General features: G+C 43.6%; 1 protein-coding gene across 1 annotated transcript in view; it reads left to right on the top strand.

The window, feature by feature from the left end:
* Positions 1–15,726, top strand: part of col8a2 (collagen, type VIII, alpha 2) — a 44,894-nt gene extending 29,168 nt beyond the window's left edge. The window contains exons 2-3 of the mRNA XM_071919264.2: positions 5,883–6,074; positions 10,600–15,726. Of these exons, the coding sequence (XP_071775365.1) occupies positions 5,924–6,074; positions 10,600–12,503 (2,055 nt within the window). The 5' untranslated portion in view covers positions 5,883–5,923 and the 3' untranslated portion in view covers positions 12,504–15,726. The remainder of the gene's footprint in view (positions 1–5,882; positions 6,075–10,599) is intronic.
* The last annotated feature ends 1,587 nt before the right edge of the window (positions 15,727–17,313 follow it).

Below are 17,313 nucleotides of genomic sequence, written 5' to 3'. Positions count from 1 at the left end.
GTCGAGGAGCGCTCAGTGAGTCATCTGCAGTGCGGTCGTATATCATCTCATCGCCGCTATACAGAGAGAGGAGAGAGAGAGAGAAAGATGGATGAGGTCTGTGTGTCAATGGCTTCCTGAGAACAAGCTGGGTTGGATGAGAAGAGGGGACGTTGCATTTATCTCTGTCTCTCTCTCTTTCTCTCTCTATCATTTTCTCTCTCTCTCTCTTTCTCTCTGACTTCAACTTTGTCTCTCTGGCCTCTGATCGATATCAACACAGCTTTCATAGACATTTCCCAACTCTATATGTGTCTTGCCACATACAGACCCCTATCTTGACATGAGAAACCCCCTGAGGTTGAATAGAGGATGGAAAATTCGGTGTGTGTGTGTGTGTGTGTGTGTGTGTGTGTTGTTTGTGAGTAAATGTGTACTCCTATATCTGATTTATGCCTTTGTGTGTGTGAGAGTAAATGTGTGGTCATGTACACGTGTGTATCAGCATGTCGCAGTCACGCCTCGGCATTAAAAAGGATAATTGACTTCTAATGATTCTGTTAAATGTGGAACCAACGGAGGAGAGGCTTGAGAGAGTATAGGACCTCTTTTGCGGTCGCGCCCTTAAGGCCAATGTTTTCCCTGAGAAACACGCTCGGTGAGAGAGAAGCAGCAGGAACAAACCCTTCATTACGCTTTCCACTTGTGGCAAGCGTGGCAGCTAAAGTGACCGCTGATGATGTGTTATATACATTATGCAGTAGATACATGGAACACACACACACACACACATAAACATACACATAAGGACATGTTACATGGAATAGCCATGCTGTTCCCCCAGGGTCTACCCAGTCATCAGTGAGTGATTATTTACACAAACAGTGTTGAGTAATACGTGGTGCGTTCAAAGCCACCGCGAACTGTGACCGCTGCTTGAGCAATATGCGGTGAGCTGACACCGGAAAGGCGTAACGGCCCGAGTGCCACTCAGGCTGAGAGAGGGATTACCTCATTCAGAAGAAGGTGATTCTCCAAATAAAATCCCACACGCTCAATTTCCTCTCCCCCTCACACACACGCACACACACACACACACACACACACACACACACACCCTCAGACTCAATAAGCGCTGTGTGCCCGCACCCGCCAGTGGGTTGTGTAAGTGTTACGCTCGCTCTCTCCCTCTACCCCTCCTTCCCTCCCTCCATCAATCTGTCTCTCTCTCTCTCTCTCTCTCTCTCTCTCTCTCTAATGCATGGATAGAACAACACATACACAGGTCAATGGTCAATGGAGCTCTGTGTTGTCTGGAACAGATGCTTTAGTAATAGGTGTGTGTACATTTGTGTGTGTTTTAAGAGGTTGCATAATGGTTGCAGGTGCGTGTCTTTTTGGTACCAATCTGGAAAATGTCTTGTATGTCTAGACTGCAGACTGAATAATAAACCACAGGTGTATTAATTGAATTTATTGTAAGTTATACCCTTCTTCCTCTATGGTGATGGACAGACAGTGAATCCTTTTCCATGAAGGAGAAGTTTCAAACATTTATAAGAAGGGAACTTGGTGGAAGAAGATGGTGCAGCAGAATGGCTGTGGTTGAATAAGAGCTGACCACCCATGTGGCTTCATGGTTGTAGTTAGGGACATGGTTATGGTTATGGTTATGGTTATGGTTACGGTTACGGTTGTGGCTGAGGTTTGTAAGAATTGGATGATTCAGCTAAAATACGCGGTCAGGGTTTAGGTACAGCAACCGCTCTTCTCGTAAACTATGTGGTGGAAACCAAGGTGAGACCGTGACCTCGGTTGTTGTAGAACCATTTGGTGTTTGCACAAATGGCTAAGCTGGCATTATGCGGTGCATGGCGGTGAGGAGATGATGCCCTCACTCAAGGAGCTGCTCAAATGTTAGCCACAAGAACGCCCACCTCCTTCTCTCTCCTCACGCTCGGTACACCTATGAGCTCTTTGCGGCACGCGGTTTAGGAAATGCCTGGTATAGACTGGATCTGCACGTGCACCGTCAAAGGAAAGCGGAGACAGAGCACCTTCAGCCTCACCTCCCCAGCGCTGCTCATTTCATTAGCGGGTAGACGGAGCACTTAGGGAAGTGTCTGCTTGGCTTGCGCCGAGCCACGGTGTCTGTGTCTCTTCTGCCTGTCTGGGCAGGCCACTTGAGATGCTGCTGAGCTCTTGGTTTGGAGGCTATTGAGTCTGCCTTGGCCGCCCCGAAGCCTCCTCGGCTCAGCGTTTCGGCTCTGTTTAAATGGCGTCCGCCGCATGTTTTTCGAGAAAGGCGTCAACCGCAAGCGCCGTGTTTGGTCTGTGCCCGTGACTCGGATTACCAGGTGGTTTTGAGATAGACTTGTGAGCTGCGTGTGTGGGAAAGTGGTTGTGCGCACTGCATGTGTGAGAGTGGGCTGGCTGTCTGTGTTCATTATGTGCGCTCGCCAACATGTGTCTTTGTGTTTGATGTGGATGTTATACATAGCATTCTGCAATTTGACAGCTGTCTGGAGGTGGGAACAGTAGAGCTATGGCTATTAGAGTGCCATGGAGTTGGCGGTGTCCCTTTGCCCCGGGGATCAGTCACCCTAATTTCCTATTTCTTGCTAAAAACAATTTTCTGTTCTGATTTGTATTTTTGGAGCTGTTACTGTAATGTCTTGTGTGTGGTGTGTTTTTTTTTCCCTCTTGAATCTGTTTTATATAAAGTGTCACCGGCCTGCCAGACCAGGCTTTTTCCCTGTAACTTTGGATGCTGCTCATGTTTAATGACTGAGTGAGGCTTTGATTCACCATTAGCTCCTCTCTCTCTCTCTCTCTCTCTCTCTCTCTCTCTCTCTCTCTCTCTCTATCTCTCTCTCTCTCCCTCCCTCTCTCTCTCTCTCTCTCTCTCTCTCTCTCTTTCAAATTCTGTGTTTTGTTATGGTTTGTTTTGAATGGCCCGACATCATGTGAAAAGGGGGGAAGTTAATGAGTTTGAGTATTTTTAAGACACCCTGCATAACCACTTACCAGAGGTATGCGTTTGTGCTCACATGCATGCTCAGTGTGTGTGTGTGTGTGTGTGTGTGTGTGTGTGCTTCCTCACGTGGGTGTTCTTGTGTGTGAGAGCATGTATGTGTCTCGATCCAGCAGTGGCTCATGGTGGCCAGCCAGACGGGATTGCGTGAGATTTTTTAACAGCGTCTGCAGAGCTTTTCAACAAAAACATTTGATAAACAGATTGTGGAGGTCTGTGAACTCGTCTGTGTCTGATCCCTGAGCATGCACGGCGGCTGTGTTTGTGTGTGTCCCTCTGGTCACACACATGACGCCTGCAGGATGGTGGGCACCCAGAACCGCCAGTTAAATTACCCCAGCCACAAAACCACAGACCCCAGACCAGCGCCCCTGCCAGCCAGCCAGCGAGTCGGCCAACGACCAAACACTGGACTACCAATACTGCTCTCTCTCTCTCTCTCTCTCTCTCTCTCTCTCTCTCTCTCTCTCTCTCTCTCTCTCTCTCTCTCTCTCTCTTCTGTCTCTCTTTCTATTTCTTCCTCTAAATCTCTCTCCCTGTTTCCTTCTCTGTTCTCATATTGTCATATTTTTCCTGGATTGGGCTTTGGCTCCATATAGTATGAGTATTTAAGAAATTATTTTATTTTTATTTTTTTTTGCTGACACAGACTCCAGCGACACACAGGAACATAAACAAGCATAAATGGACAGATGCACGGAGAGAGTCACACACAGACATGACTAATTACAAAAAACTTGCTCGGCAGCTTTGAGAAACACATTGGTAAATGGCTGTAAAACAAGAATTTGACTGCCTAACTATGTGCTTGCTATAACTAAACAACCACAGACGACGGCGTGAGCAAAGCTGCAAAGCTGCAAAACAGACCCGTTCTCAACACACATGGTGGCGATGAGAACACCTTTTTTTAAGTACTTGTGAATCCAGGCCTGCTTTGAACTCCCAGTTTGCTCCCAGCTCCTGCTACAAATTAGTTTCACTATGTAATTTGATGTAATTTTCAAATTACAAAACACCAGACCATTTTCAAATTAGAAAATGTCTACTCATTTTCATGTAACTGCAGTGCCATGTCAGACTGTTCCGACTAAACTCTGCTCTCACTATCTAAGTCCAAACAGCTCAGCAGGGACTTGATGAGACTAGCAAGCCTAACAAGACTCTCACTATCTGAGTTATAGCCAAAACCAGACAAAACCATCAATAAAACGAATTAAAAAAACATGATAAAGTATAGTAACAGAATTCAAACTGGTTTCCTGTCAAAATGCATGCAGAAAAGTGAGCTCACCCTTTCTCCAGAGCATAGTGAAGAGAAGAGTAAAGCTGGACAAGAGGAAGATGAGTACTGTATGAGTCAGGAAGGAATGGAACAACATGTGCATGATCATTGCCGGTGATCAAATGAGTGTGTGACTAAGGGAGCATAATGCTACTGGCATGCTGCTACAGAGGCTCAGGTCTGGGTGAAAGTGGGAGAGGGGGTCTGAGACTCACAGTGTGGGTAGCTAGCAAACAAGAATGTCCAAGAAACAACCACACTGAGTGGGTATACTAATCAAGTATCCAAGCCTCTTCCCCTTTGGCCCTGGAGAGGGATAGTTTATGCTGTATTATGTCCTCCTTGATCCCACATTTGCGGTAGGGAGTGATTGCCAGCAATCAGAATTGCCAGAATGATGGAGTGTGTCTCTACTGCATTATATTTCTCTTTTGTCTGATTTGGTTAGCCTGCTTTGCAATCTTTCCCCTTAACTACATGTAGTGCCTTCTGTTCTCTCCCTGTCTGCCTGTTATTTTACAGTTTACCTCTTTGTTGTGCCTCTGTCATGCATACTGTACTCCATGTGTAGTGCTGTAATTGTATGGTGATTTGTTTTGTCTTTGAATGTATACAGTAGGCTTATACAAAGCAATTAAAGATGCAGTTGAAATGGAGGACGTGCTCACTCCGCTGAGATTGTTGGAGAGAGATTTACAGTGTACAGCTGTCTTCCTCACCACAATTTCCCTGCTTAATGTAAGCGAGAGATTGTTGGCATTTCAAAGGGAGCAGGTCGAGGCTGGGATCACATTTTGCGTCATGCATTATCACAAGGGAGCTCCTGACAGTCATCAGTCCAAATAGAGCTGAAGACAGCAGCTCAGAGGGTGGAGCTGCAGAGGAAATTGTGCCGTTTTCACACGTCATTTCAGCAGTTCTAGTCAGTCCTGGACACCTACAGTTACACCCGCTCACACATACATACCGACACACACGCACAAACCCACACACACCAGCCATCCTCCGGTGGTTTCCTGCTCGCACCTGACCAGGGTTGTGTAAATATTTGGCAGTGGTAACATGAGGATGAAGTGATCATTTCTTCCTGCAGTAAATTAAAGTCAACAGGTCTGCCTGTCACATTTTCTGAGCGCCATCTAGGTCAAACACTGGCCCGGCCAAGTGCATACTACATACCTGTGCAGCTGACAGCAGGATGGGTGGGTCACTGTCCAACACAAACAGATGCACACATATGGACAGGAATATGGACCTGTGTAGGCTACATGCACACAAGTTATGCTCGTGCACATGTTTGCAAATGGAGTTTACTCACTGTATGGGTAAATATCACCTTGGCCTAATCCGTTTACACTGCTCTGTTTCTATGCCAAAACCATAGAGGCCATTGGTTTCTCTAAGAATGCTACAAGTGAATACACTGCCATTTTTCCTTAAATTGACCAGTGAAGTTTTGATGTGAAAGACCATCCTCAATCCACAATAAAAATGCAATAAAGCCCAGTCCAGTTTCAGTCATATTAACAAATTTCTCCTCTCCTCTCTTCCCCCCTCTTTTCCCTCCTCTGTTGTCTCTTCCAGTTCTTTGTGTGTGACGTCTGGAGCCTGGGAGGCTGGTGACCATGCTGTTGGCTCCTGTCTGCGTGCTGCTGATGCTGGGGGGGCGTGCTCTGGCCGGAGGCTACCCCCCCATGCCCCAGATGAAGTACATGCAGCCCATGATGAAAGGGCCTATTGGACCCCCGTTCCGAGAGGGCAAGGGACATTACATTGGTGAGCAATATTTTGTAGATGTGTGTGTGTTCTCTCACATTCTATTAAGCACATGCTATGAACCAGCTCCAAAGGTCATGAGGTCAACTTGGATACCTCACCGTCACAGAGTGGCAACAGTATGCTGGATCAGAGGAGGCACTGATCGTAATGGTTTTGGGCTGATAAACTGAGATTTACCCCATATAGCAGCTCCACTCCTCAGTAAAGCCCTTGCACATACCAGAAATTGCACAGAATATAAATTACCAAGAGAATAGTATGCTATTCTATGAATGTAGGATATAAATTCAAGAATGTACGAATTTCCAAACTGAGGCAAAGGTCCTTCTTAACGTTTGTGTCAGTTGTTTCAAATTAAGTTCTACCCTGCTCAAAGTTATCTTCAGTAGACAGTATGTTTTCCTTACAGTATCCTGTTGGCAGTAGCCTGACAATTTGATCTTTCTTCAACTGTTTGAACCAAACGGTGCATGACGCCGACCTAAGCACGATCTACAGCATCCAAAACTATGCAGGGAAACATCCCACACTGAAAAAACTACTTCCTGTGACACCAACATCATAAAAGTCTGAGTCTCCAACAACTCAGTTCAAGATGTGTTTGATATGGAGACCATCCCAGGGACCGGGACAGACAGATGTATTTGTGCACTGAAGCCATTGGTTTATTGGTTCTCTTCAGGCAGTAAAAGGGCTCACTGGAGTGTGTGTGTGTCTCCTTGCCCTGTGCGTCCAGCGGGATTTGGCAGGTCCTCAGTTGGGGCCTAATGGAGGCCTGATTGCCCACTGTTTGCTGAGCTCTGGCGGGCCAGTTGTTCCTCCCACCATCTGGATGCTGTTACCCCACTGTTTTTCACGTATTCTGAGGGTGAGGGATAGAGGGGGGAGAGATGGGGAGCAAGTGTGAAGGAAAGAGGAAATAAAAATAGAAGAAATAAAAGGCTAAGGGGAAGCAGGAAGGGGAGGGGGGGTACTGGAAGACTCCTAAATGTGCATGCTATCACTGCCATCACTATAGAATTTGACTACCATGGAAGGAAGGAAGAACTACCATGCAGGCTCTGGATCACATGGATAACTCATTTTGAATGTCCCTCGTACGGTCAGAGGCCCCTACTTCAGAGCAAATTTCCTCTCATGACAGACACACTTTCTGTTAGGTACCATGAAATAATGTTTGACAAAGACACATTCCAGAAGTTGGATTCAGAGGAAGTTCAGTGTCGAGGAAAGAAACTTTAGATTCCTGGGAATCACTCACAGAGATAGCACAGATTTTGCTGGAAGATTTTACATCATCTAAAGTTATACTGTGTGTAAGAGGGATTGCAGAGAGTGTGGCAGTGAACAAGACTCGGACACTGAGGAGTGAAGCTAATACAGATTTTGGTTCACAAACACAATGCTTTTACTGCCTCCAAGTGGTCACAAGTCCACACTGCAACAACTTAGAATGAATAATGAATAATTATTCAAGCACAACATAGTGCTCACAGAGGCCTACTTACTTATCATTTACAACAGCCTATTTGAATGCAACAAAATGTAAATACATGCTTATTTTATTATTTAAATCTTTAAGCCAATTGGCCATACACCTGTCTGTGTCTTTAAGTATGGCTCTTCAATGTCACAAGATTTATTATCACAGGTCCACAGAGTCAACTTTCCAGGAATTCAGAATTTTTTTTTAATATTTTTGACAGCCATGCATTTTGACAATTTACGATGCATTTTCAATTGTTTGATCTTGTCCAGAGCCACAAAACATTGTAGCCTACACATGGCAATATCAGCTGCCACTCAAAATAAAAGTATGAAACAGTTCTATAGCACCAAACATACCAAACATACAACATACAAATGCACAAAATGGTACCCCATGGGTCAAGATATTTGATGTCCCACACTGGCTTTTCAGTGATGTAATGACATGAAGAGGCCTGTGTATGTAGGTCAATAATGAGCATGCCATTCAACCATGCAAAAACTTGATCAGCATGATTAATATTTGATGTTCAGATGCAAAGCCAAGTTTAGAGAGTAATGTAGGAATTTATTCCCCAAAACTTTCAATGTAAGATTGCTGATCTACAAAAAACAAGACTGAATATGTCCCATTTCAACGTAGTCTACGTATTGTCTATGAAGGTTTGTCTTATAGTCAATTTTGACAATTTGTCTCCATTTACTACTGTGGAGAATATCAAGAAGTTAACTGGTCAGTACTTATTGGAGTCGGTCACAAGCCCAAGGCAATGTGTGGCACTCAGCCTGATACCTTTGCTTCAAAGATTTCCAATTTCTCTTGCATTTCTCATTTTGCTTTTCCATTAGGTTCACACAAGCATTCATGACCTGTGGTTTATATATCATTCTTGCCTTGATAGAGGTTACCTGAGCCACTGTTCAGCTTTTTTTTTTCCATTATCAAGATAATAGCCTTTTTGTTGCTCTTTCTTCATGGCCATAGGCTTTATGTGTATTTGAAAACACTTTAAAACTTGAAAAGCCCAAGGAAATCGCAGCTGATGAACATGCCATGCTAACCTTTGAAGTGTGATGCACCATATTTCTCTTCTTGGGACGATGTATTAAGGTAGTCTATATTTCAGGAAAAAAATTAACAAATCTGAGGTTAGCATGTCATTTTCATCAAATGTCTTAATTTTGTTGTCTTTTTTTTTCGTCTTTGTCTTCTTTTGTTTTGATGTATATTTTGAGCAAAGGGCACTGAGCAAAGGGCTGACATATACAATGGATATAATTATATAGAATTAGAATCATTTCTCAATTAAGGAAGAAGAAGGTACCTGGGAACCACAGCGGCTCTGGGAAAAGACTGACTGGAATAGGAGCTAGGCCTACCACATGTGTGCTAACTATAGATCACAGATGTGGTTAAAATGAGGATCAACTATGGCTATGTCCCAAAACAACTAGACTCACAGAATTAGCATGCCGAATGTAGCAGCATCTAATGTATGGTAATCATACCAGTTGCTTCTAACATATATTCACAATATGGGCAATTTCAACATAATCATTTTGAATCATATACGGCATTAAAGCTCAAATCCTGAGACACATCAAGCCAACCCATTTGTACCATTGTTCATGAATTACTTAATTAATTTGTGGATGGTATTTTCCCAATGTCTGAGATGCAGAAAATATGTATGATACTGGCATTTTAAGTGGTATTTCACTGTCACTGTTTATTGTACATTTCAGTACATTTCATGTTAGAAATTGTTGTCTTATTGATTGCCACTAGGGGGAGGCAGTAGCCCAGGGTTAGAGTAGGGGGCTTGTGAGGAGAAGGTTCCCAGTTTGCATTCCTGGAGCAACCAAAAAATCTATGCAGGGAAAGAGAATGAGTAAGGCTTCCTCAACAACTGCCGTTGAGGTGCCCTTGAGCGAGGCACTTAGCCTGAAGCACTTTAGCACTTAGTAGCCAATAGCAGAAGACTGTGGTTGTATTGGCAGCTCCCAGGTGTGAATGTCAATGTGAATGTGAAGCAGTGCAATGCTGAAAAACCATGCATCCTCAGCAGAATCCTCATATACACTGAAAAATGAAACTAGTGAAACAACTGAGCTAACTAGTGGAGTAAACTGATTGGGATTCTCTTCAAAACTGAACCTTAGATTTCCTTAGATTTCAATAAGGTATGCTTAGGTTTTCTACCCTGAAATAACACTAACGTGAACTCACACAGGGGTGAAAATGGAATACAATTTTATTTGACATGACTCCAAATACAGACAATATGCTTTAAATTATGGACATTTGTCAGTTACGCTCGATTATGGAAGGGATACGCGACGATCAGGCCTCTGGCTACGTATATGACATAGCATGAGGAGTTACATGCAGGCAGGGTGTTGCTGGGCTGAGGCAATGGAACAACAAATCACCTGAAACTGGCCAGTGGATGCTGTAGCTCTGTAGGTCAGGCTTGTGGATCTCCTCTCTCTGTTTAACTGTGTGCTCCTCAAACTGTGGTGATTTTCCCAACTATGCTGGAAAAGAATAATGAGACAATTTATGAAATGTGGGATGCTTCTTCAATCTTGCTTCCTTTCCATTGTGTTGCACAATCAGATGATTTTCTCTTTACAGGCTCTTTCTCTCCAGTTGTGCCATAATCACAGTAAAGCAACTGCTAAACTCATGAACACATGCTGAACTGTCTTATATATGGAGAGTTTCATTCTAAAACTTCAATATCAGTGTTTGGAAAAATTCACAAACAATTATAACAAATTATTGTACTTACTACTTACATACATAGTAGCTAACTAACTTGGCTGACAAACAAATATCACTTTTATACACTGGATCCTCTATAATCTAAGCAAAATGAATGATGAATTTAAAGGATTTTGTTCCTTTTCTCAAAATGCATATGCTGTATAATTTGGAATACAACTCTTATTGATCTGTTTTCCACCTCTTTTTTCTATTTTTGAATGCATTGCTACATTGACCACAAGAGCACTTTCTTTCTCTTTGTAGATATGCCACCCATGATGGATGTGAAGGGGGAGCCAGGCCCCCAAGGGAAACCTGGACCAAGAGGCCCCCCTGGGCCACCAGGACTTCCAGGGAAACCTGGACTGGGGAAACCAGGTCTCAATGGTCAGCCAGGCCCTCAGGGGCCTCCGGGTTTTCCAGGAATTGGGAAGCCTGGGCTTCCAGGTCTCCAAGGAAAGATTGGGCCAAAGGGTATGCCGGGCCTTAATGGCGAGGTTGGTCCTCGTGGTGAACCAGGACCTAGAGGTCTTCCAGGGCAGCCCGGCCTCCCTGGCCCAGCTGGCCTGTCTCTGAATGGGAAACCTGGGCTTCCAGGCATCAGAGGCCCCCCTGGGTCTCGGGGAGAACCAGGACTAAAGGGCGGTCCTGGCGCACCAGGTGATCGTGGAATCAAGGGTGAGAATGGAAATGGGAAGACAGGCCCTCCAGGTATAAGGGGCCCTCCAGGGCTGAAGGGCAATTCAGGGCTACCTGGTCTTCCAGGTGTGGGAAAAACAGGACCAAATGGGCTACCCGGACAGCCTGGTCTAAAAGGTGATCAAGGACTTCCAGGGGGCCAAGGAGAGCCAGGAGAGGCTGGGGCTCCAGGTCCACAGGGTCTGCCAGGGCAAGTTGGGTTAGGAAAGCCTGGGCTAGATGGCTTGCCAGGAAACCCAGGTCCACTTGGGCCAAAGGGAGAGCCAGGGCCCAGGGGTTCTCCTGGATTTCCTGGGGCTCCTGGCTATGGAAAACCTGGTCTGATTGGACCAAAGGGAGACAAGGGCCATGGTGGATTGCCTGGCCTTCCTGGGGACAAAGGACAGCCAGGAATGGAGGGCCCAATTGGGGAGCCAGGCCTCGATGGACAACCAGGACTTTCAGGACCTCAAGGCCCCATGGGGCTCCCAGGAAAACATGGAATGCCTGGACTGAAAGGAGAGTTGGGCCCCCAGGGGCCTCCAGGTCTGCCTGGCTTCAGAGGTGACCAAGGCCCCAGTGGCCTCCCTGGAAAACCTGGCATCCCTGGGGATAAGGGCTTCCCTGGTCCTAATGGGGCTATTGGAAAATCTGGACCCAAAGGTGAGGCAGGGCATATTGGCCTACCTGGGAATCCAGGGCTGACAGGTGCTCCAGGGCCTAAAGGTGAGTCAGGGTTTGTGGGGGCTCCAGGGCCCAGGGGCCAATCAGGCATCCCTGGTCTCCAGGGGCCTTTGGGTCCCATGGGGCCACAGGGCGTCCCTGGCCTTAAGGGTGAACCTGGATTGCCGGGGGCTCCAGGGCTGGGTAAGCTGGGAGATAAGGGAGCTCCAGGTCCCCAGGGTCCTCAAGGGAAACCAGGTACCTCGGGGCTTAACGGTAACCCCGGTCTCCCTGGCCCTCCAGGGCCCCCAGGTCCTCCAGGAAATGGCCAAACAGTTGTCGCAGGGCCATCGGATTCACAGTTGGAAGGGGATGAAGTCCCAGGGGACAGGAAGAAGCCTGTGTACAGTCACGGTGCGCTCTCTGCCTCGGTAGCACCAGCCTACACTGCCATCCTCACCACGCCTTTCCCCCCCTCTGGCATGCCCATCAAGTTCGACAGGACCCTGTACAATGGGCAAAATGCCTACAACCCTGCTACTGGCATGTTCACTGCTCCTCTGTCTGGTGTCTACTACTTTGCCTACCACATGCACGTAAAGGGAACCAGCCTGTGGGTGGCACTGTACAAGAACAATGTACCAGCCACCTACACCTATGACGAATACAAGAAGGGCTACATGGACCAGGCGTCCGGTAGTGCTGTGCTGGAGCTGAAGGAGGGCGACCAGGTATGGGTCCAGATGCCCTCGGATCAGGCCAATGGCCTCTATTCCACCGAGTACATCCACTCCTCCTTCTCAGGATTCTTGCTCTGTCCCACATAACCCTGTCCTTTCATTCAAACATGTCCCTGTATTGGCGCCTCAGAGCAGCCCTAAACCTAAAATACCTGCAGCCATAATAGAAACAAAAAAAAACATAAAATTATCACTATTACTGCCATCATCATCAGTTTCACCCTCAACAGCAACAACATCAGCAAAAGAAAAAAAAACTTTGTGAATGAATGATGGAAAGAGTTAAAAGGCAGGGGAAGGATTTTCATGCTGTGTTCTGTGTTTCGATGTCTTTCAAATGTCTGTTTTGGTTTGTGTTTTATGTTGATGGTTTTTTAGCTTATATTATTTTAATTATTATATTGTAATAATTTTATTGTTATTATTTTGTCCTTGTCATCTTTGTTGTTGTTGTTTATTGGATTCAGACTATTAAGTGCCTTACTTTGCAATGTGTAAGTAACAGACCTTCCCATGTGACTGCACATCCTGCCCATATGCTCTGACATCACTAGGATGACATCACCAGACCCTGGGGAGCTGATTGGTTCCCCTGGCTGCAGTCACGTCCTGCACAAAAACTCATATGTGTCCTTATTTAAAAAGTGAATGACAAATATTGACATGTAAAGAGCAACAGAACAACATACAAAATATACAGAGCAACAATAGCAAAACAAATAATAATAATGCCATTATACCATTACTTTTTACCGTTACATTTAAAATATTAATAGAAATAAGTCTTTATTGTTAGAGTGAGATATATATTTTGACATTTAGTTGGCATAAGCATCTGTTGGGTGCTAATTTTCTCTGCTTCTTTCTGAATCTAAAAGTTAACCATTTAAAATGATGGGTTTATACAGTTATTATAAGTTATTGCTCTGTCCAGATTGTGTAAAACCCACAAAAAAGAGATACAATTCAAGAATAATATCACCTAGCAGTATTAGAACTATTGAAATCAAATTGCCCTTTTGAAAAGCATCAACAACATCATGCAAGGACAATGGTGTGGGGGTTTTTTTTGTTTGGTTTTTTTTTGTTTGTTTGTTTGTTTGTTTTTTTACTTTCAGTACAATATTAATTGAGGACGATATGTATGCGTACAGTCAATGTTTATATGCCATAGACTAGATACTGAGAGCAACTGCAAATGGGCAGTAAGGACCCAACTGAAGCTGGATCGATGGCCTGCCTCCTTGTATTGATCCAGTGGTTATTCCCATTCCCCATGTGCACTGCAAATTCCTTCATGTCACAGTTATCCTCATCATGAGCTCTGACCATGACATCACTGCTTTCAAATGCTATACTAGCCATGGAGAAATCAATGTCACATTAACACACCAAGTGAGCATTCTGCATTATGGCATACTTTAAAAGCCCCACTCTGACCACATACTGAAAACATGAAATCTGTGAAGATGCTGCAAAGCTGGCTTAGGTTTGGGAAATAGGGAGGAAAACGGATGAGAAATAAAACGGTCACCTCTTACATCCCAACAGTTTCCATCTGACTTGTTGCTGGAGAAATGAGACTCGTTCTCAAGCATTTGTAGGTCTGAATGAAAAGACTTTCTATTTATTCCCCAAACGCTGCATCAAATATAGCTGAATTATTGTTTAGCTCAATGGAACATCCCTGGTTACAAAGACAGGGTGCTTTCAGAGCCGAATAATGTCAAATCATGCAGTGGGAAAGGAGCGTCGATCTTCATTTACTCCATGAATAAGTAAAGGGACTGACTGAGGCCCACAGGTTGTGAAAGACAGGTTGCATAACATTTAACAAACCCCTGCCAGATTTCTGGGAGAGGTGGTGGGCCAGAGGTGAGAGCAGCGTATTTACTCATTTCTGTTGGATGAAGCATTAAAGATACACGCTGTGTGTGTACGCATGTGCTTGTATGTTCTAGTATTAGTGCCATTCTGCCTGTCACTCTGTCTGTGTGCGTGTGTGTGTGTGTATGCGTGAATATGTGTGTGTGTGTGTGTATGTGTGTTACCGTCACGTTGTCCCTCTGGCAGGTCATGAACACTTCAGCAAGGATAATAATAAACTTGAGTGATGTGACAAAAGCTTAGGAAGAACGAACAATCCAGTCAATGTTCCACAGGAGATATGACTTCACATATGTTTTGGCCTCCTTTGGGTTTATGAGAAAATCCCACATAGCTTTACATTACAACACTCTAATGGTGCCTTTGCAAAGTAAGGGAACAAGTTATGAAATAGGCAATAGATGAATGTAATAACTAGATGACAGAAGATGTAAGAGAAAACAAGAAAATAAAACAACTGAGATAACGCGATAAAAAACGAGAGAATTTCTTCTAGACATTAATTCCTGGCGAACACTGAGCAGGTTCTTTTTCATATTGGTCAAATGAGTGGCATATTGTTGTGCAATAATTCTGTGTTGTACCAAGTTACTAACAAAAGAGACATTGTGTGAAGTGTGCAAAATCTTTACACAGAGATCTTTTATCAAGGGCTGCAGTGACATGGAAGTTAGGAGAGAGAGGGGTTGGGGCAACACTGATGGGTGTGGTTTTATAATGAAAATTTGGAGGTTGTGATACTGTCTACGTGCTTTTAGGTGTATCAGTTCAGAAAGGATTCCAATGTAAGTGGTATTGCATGGTATATGCACATGACTGACAATAACGCCACCCAAACACTTTCATTACACTGAATTTAGGACTACCTTACACCTTAATGGTGGAATGTCAATGTACAGGATTGTGCCAAACATTGATCTTTGCAATCAGAATGAATGTATGCTGTTTGATTTACAATAGTAGCAATAAAGCAACTAACAATGTTCATACAAATGAAACTGTCTCACTATACATAAAGATTAGCCTAACTATTCAAGTTGCTCTGGAAAAGCAGTCCTAAGATAAGGCCTAATCAGTATTTTACATCTATGTAATGCAAACAATGCACTTGCTCTTGCCCTATCTGTCTCATAACATGAACACATCTACAATCGTTTATGTATCATTATTGTTGTGTGAGTCTACTAGACAATCCAAGGCTCGTTGTGTACTGTATGTTGCATTTTTTTGTCGTCTCCTTTTTTTAGACATTTGATATGGCGATTTGAGTTACATGTGGCTATTACTCTCTGTCCTTCATGTTTTCATAGACAATGTCACTTGCTTGCAGAGTTTGCCCTGTGTGCAAATCATTTAACAAGTGTCAGTAAGATCCATGTACTGTCTCAATCACAAATTGCTTTTAATTGTTTTTCTATTTTTTTTTCTATTTCTTGACAAAAAAGAAGAAAAAAAGCCTTGCTTCGGTTCTTAAGGGATATTTGTTTGTTTTAGTTTCGATAAATACAAACGGCCATTCCCATTTGCACATGAAATTAATGAAGATGTATTTATACATTTGTGATAATTTAATAGGAATGCCAAAACCGACCACCGAAGCCTAGAACGTATAAATGGTATTTAACAGCATTGATGAGTTAAGAGCATTTACAACATGTAGTTAGCATTCTAGAGTTATTTGTGAAGGATTATTTGTGGACTTTTATTTTCTATTTGTGTAATGTACAATGTATCAACTTATAGGATTTTTGTCTTATACATGGCTATTGCGTGCACTCTATGCAATAGAATTTGGGTATAAAATGCACTCTTTTTGATTGAAAATGTTTTGTCTGCTTATACAAAATCTACAGTACTTGATTGTATTGATACCACATCAATAAATACTTTCTTGTATGTCTGTCTCAGGTTTCTATTTCTATCTATGTGCATGTCATAAACAGTGGCGGTAAAGACTATGTCTACAAGTCTTAGCCTATGTGAGGTATGTGTTATATAAAATCACTGGAACATATTCAGCGGGATTCAATGCCAAATGTGCCACGTTACTTTTTTTAAAATTCATTTTCAGTTAGTAGGTAGAACATTTCTGCACGTGACCCATTCCATAGCATGTTGTTGCAAGTAAATGAATGAACACTAGAGGGAGATAAGTAGCCTATTAGATATTGCAGGCCTTTCTTATTTGAAAGGGCCCTGTCTGATCTATCAATATCTGAGTAGCTCAGATGCCCATAATTATCAATTACATACCCAATCAAAGGGGAAACTGTGTGCTAGTCAGTGACATGGAATGTCTGTCCATTACAGATAAAGTCTTAAGATTCTATTTTATCATGAAAATACAGAGTGCTACCCTTAATGATAGAGTAGCTAATGAGAAGTTTAGTCTCACTCTATTTTATGCGTTTAGATGTAGCCATACTAGACGCGCACTCATAACGCACACTATGACAAATCACTAGCCTATAATATTCCTACAATATTCCTAGGGACTAGTGTGTCTGAGGTACTTTATAGTGAGTTTATAGTTACCCTATCATAGGCTACTTGTTTTGTTTTGTTTTGTTTTATTTTATCCCCTATGCTATTATTACAGGGTTTTCTATAGTAGCGTAACCTGAGTGTAACACATACAAGCTCACACACACACACACACACACACACACACACACACACACACACACACACACACACACACACACACACTCTCTCACACACGTACACGTACACACGAAACGATTTGTGTGCCTAGCCATGTAAAGGTCATCCATGACTCATTATTAGGAGACACAACCACGAGGGATTTGATTGGGATGAAAACATTGGGTAAGATCTTTATTATAAAACAACCTGTGAGTGCAGGCATAATATTCTGGGATTACTATTCAGGAGTTATTTTCTAGAACTGTCGTCACCATGGTGAGCTGTTATCATCCAGCCGAACTCTTCTTACGTCGTACTGACGCTAGACACCCATGCTGCCTTCGGGTTCTCCCGGTAAGCTCCT

This window comes from Centroberyx gerrardi, chromosome 19, assembly GCF_048128805.1.
Source record: "Centroberyx gerrardi isolate f3 chromosome 19, fCenGer3.hap1.cur.20231027, whole genome shotgun sequence".
NCBI lineage: Eukaryota > Metazoa > Chordata > Actinopteri > Beryciformes > Berycidae > Centroberyx > Centroberyx gerrardi.
The sequence above is the reverse complement of the archived record's forward strand: the minus strand, read 5'-3'. Positions and strand labels throughout refer to the sequence as shown.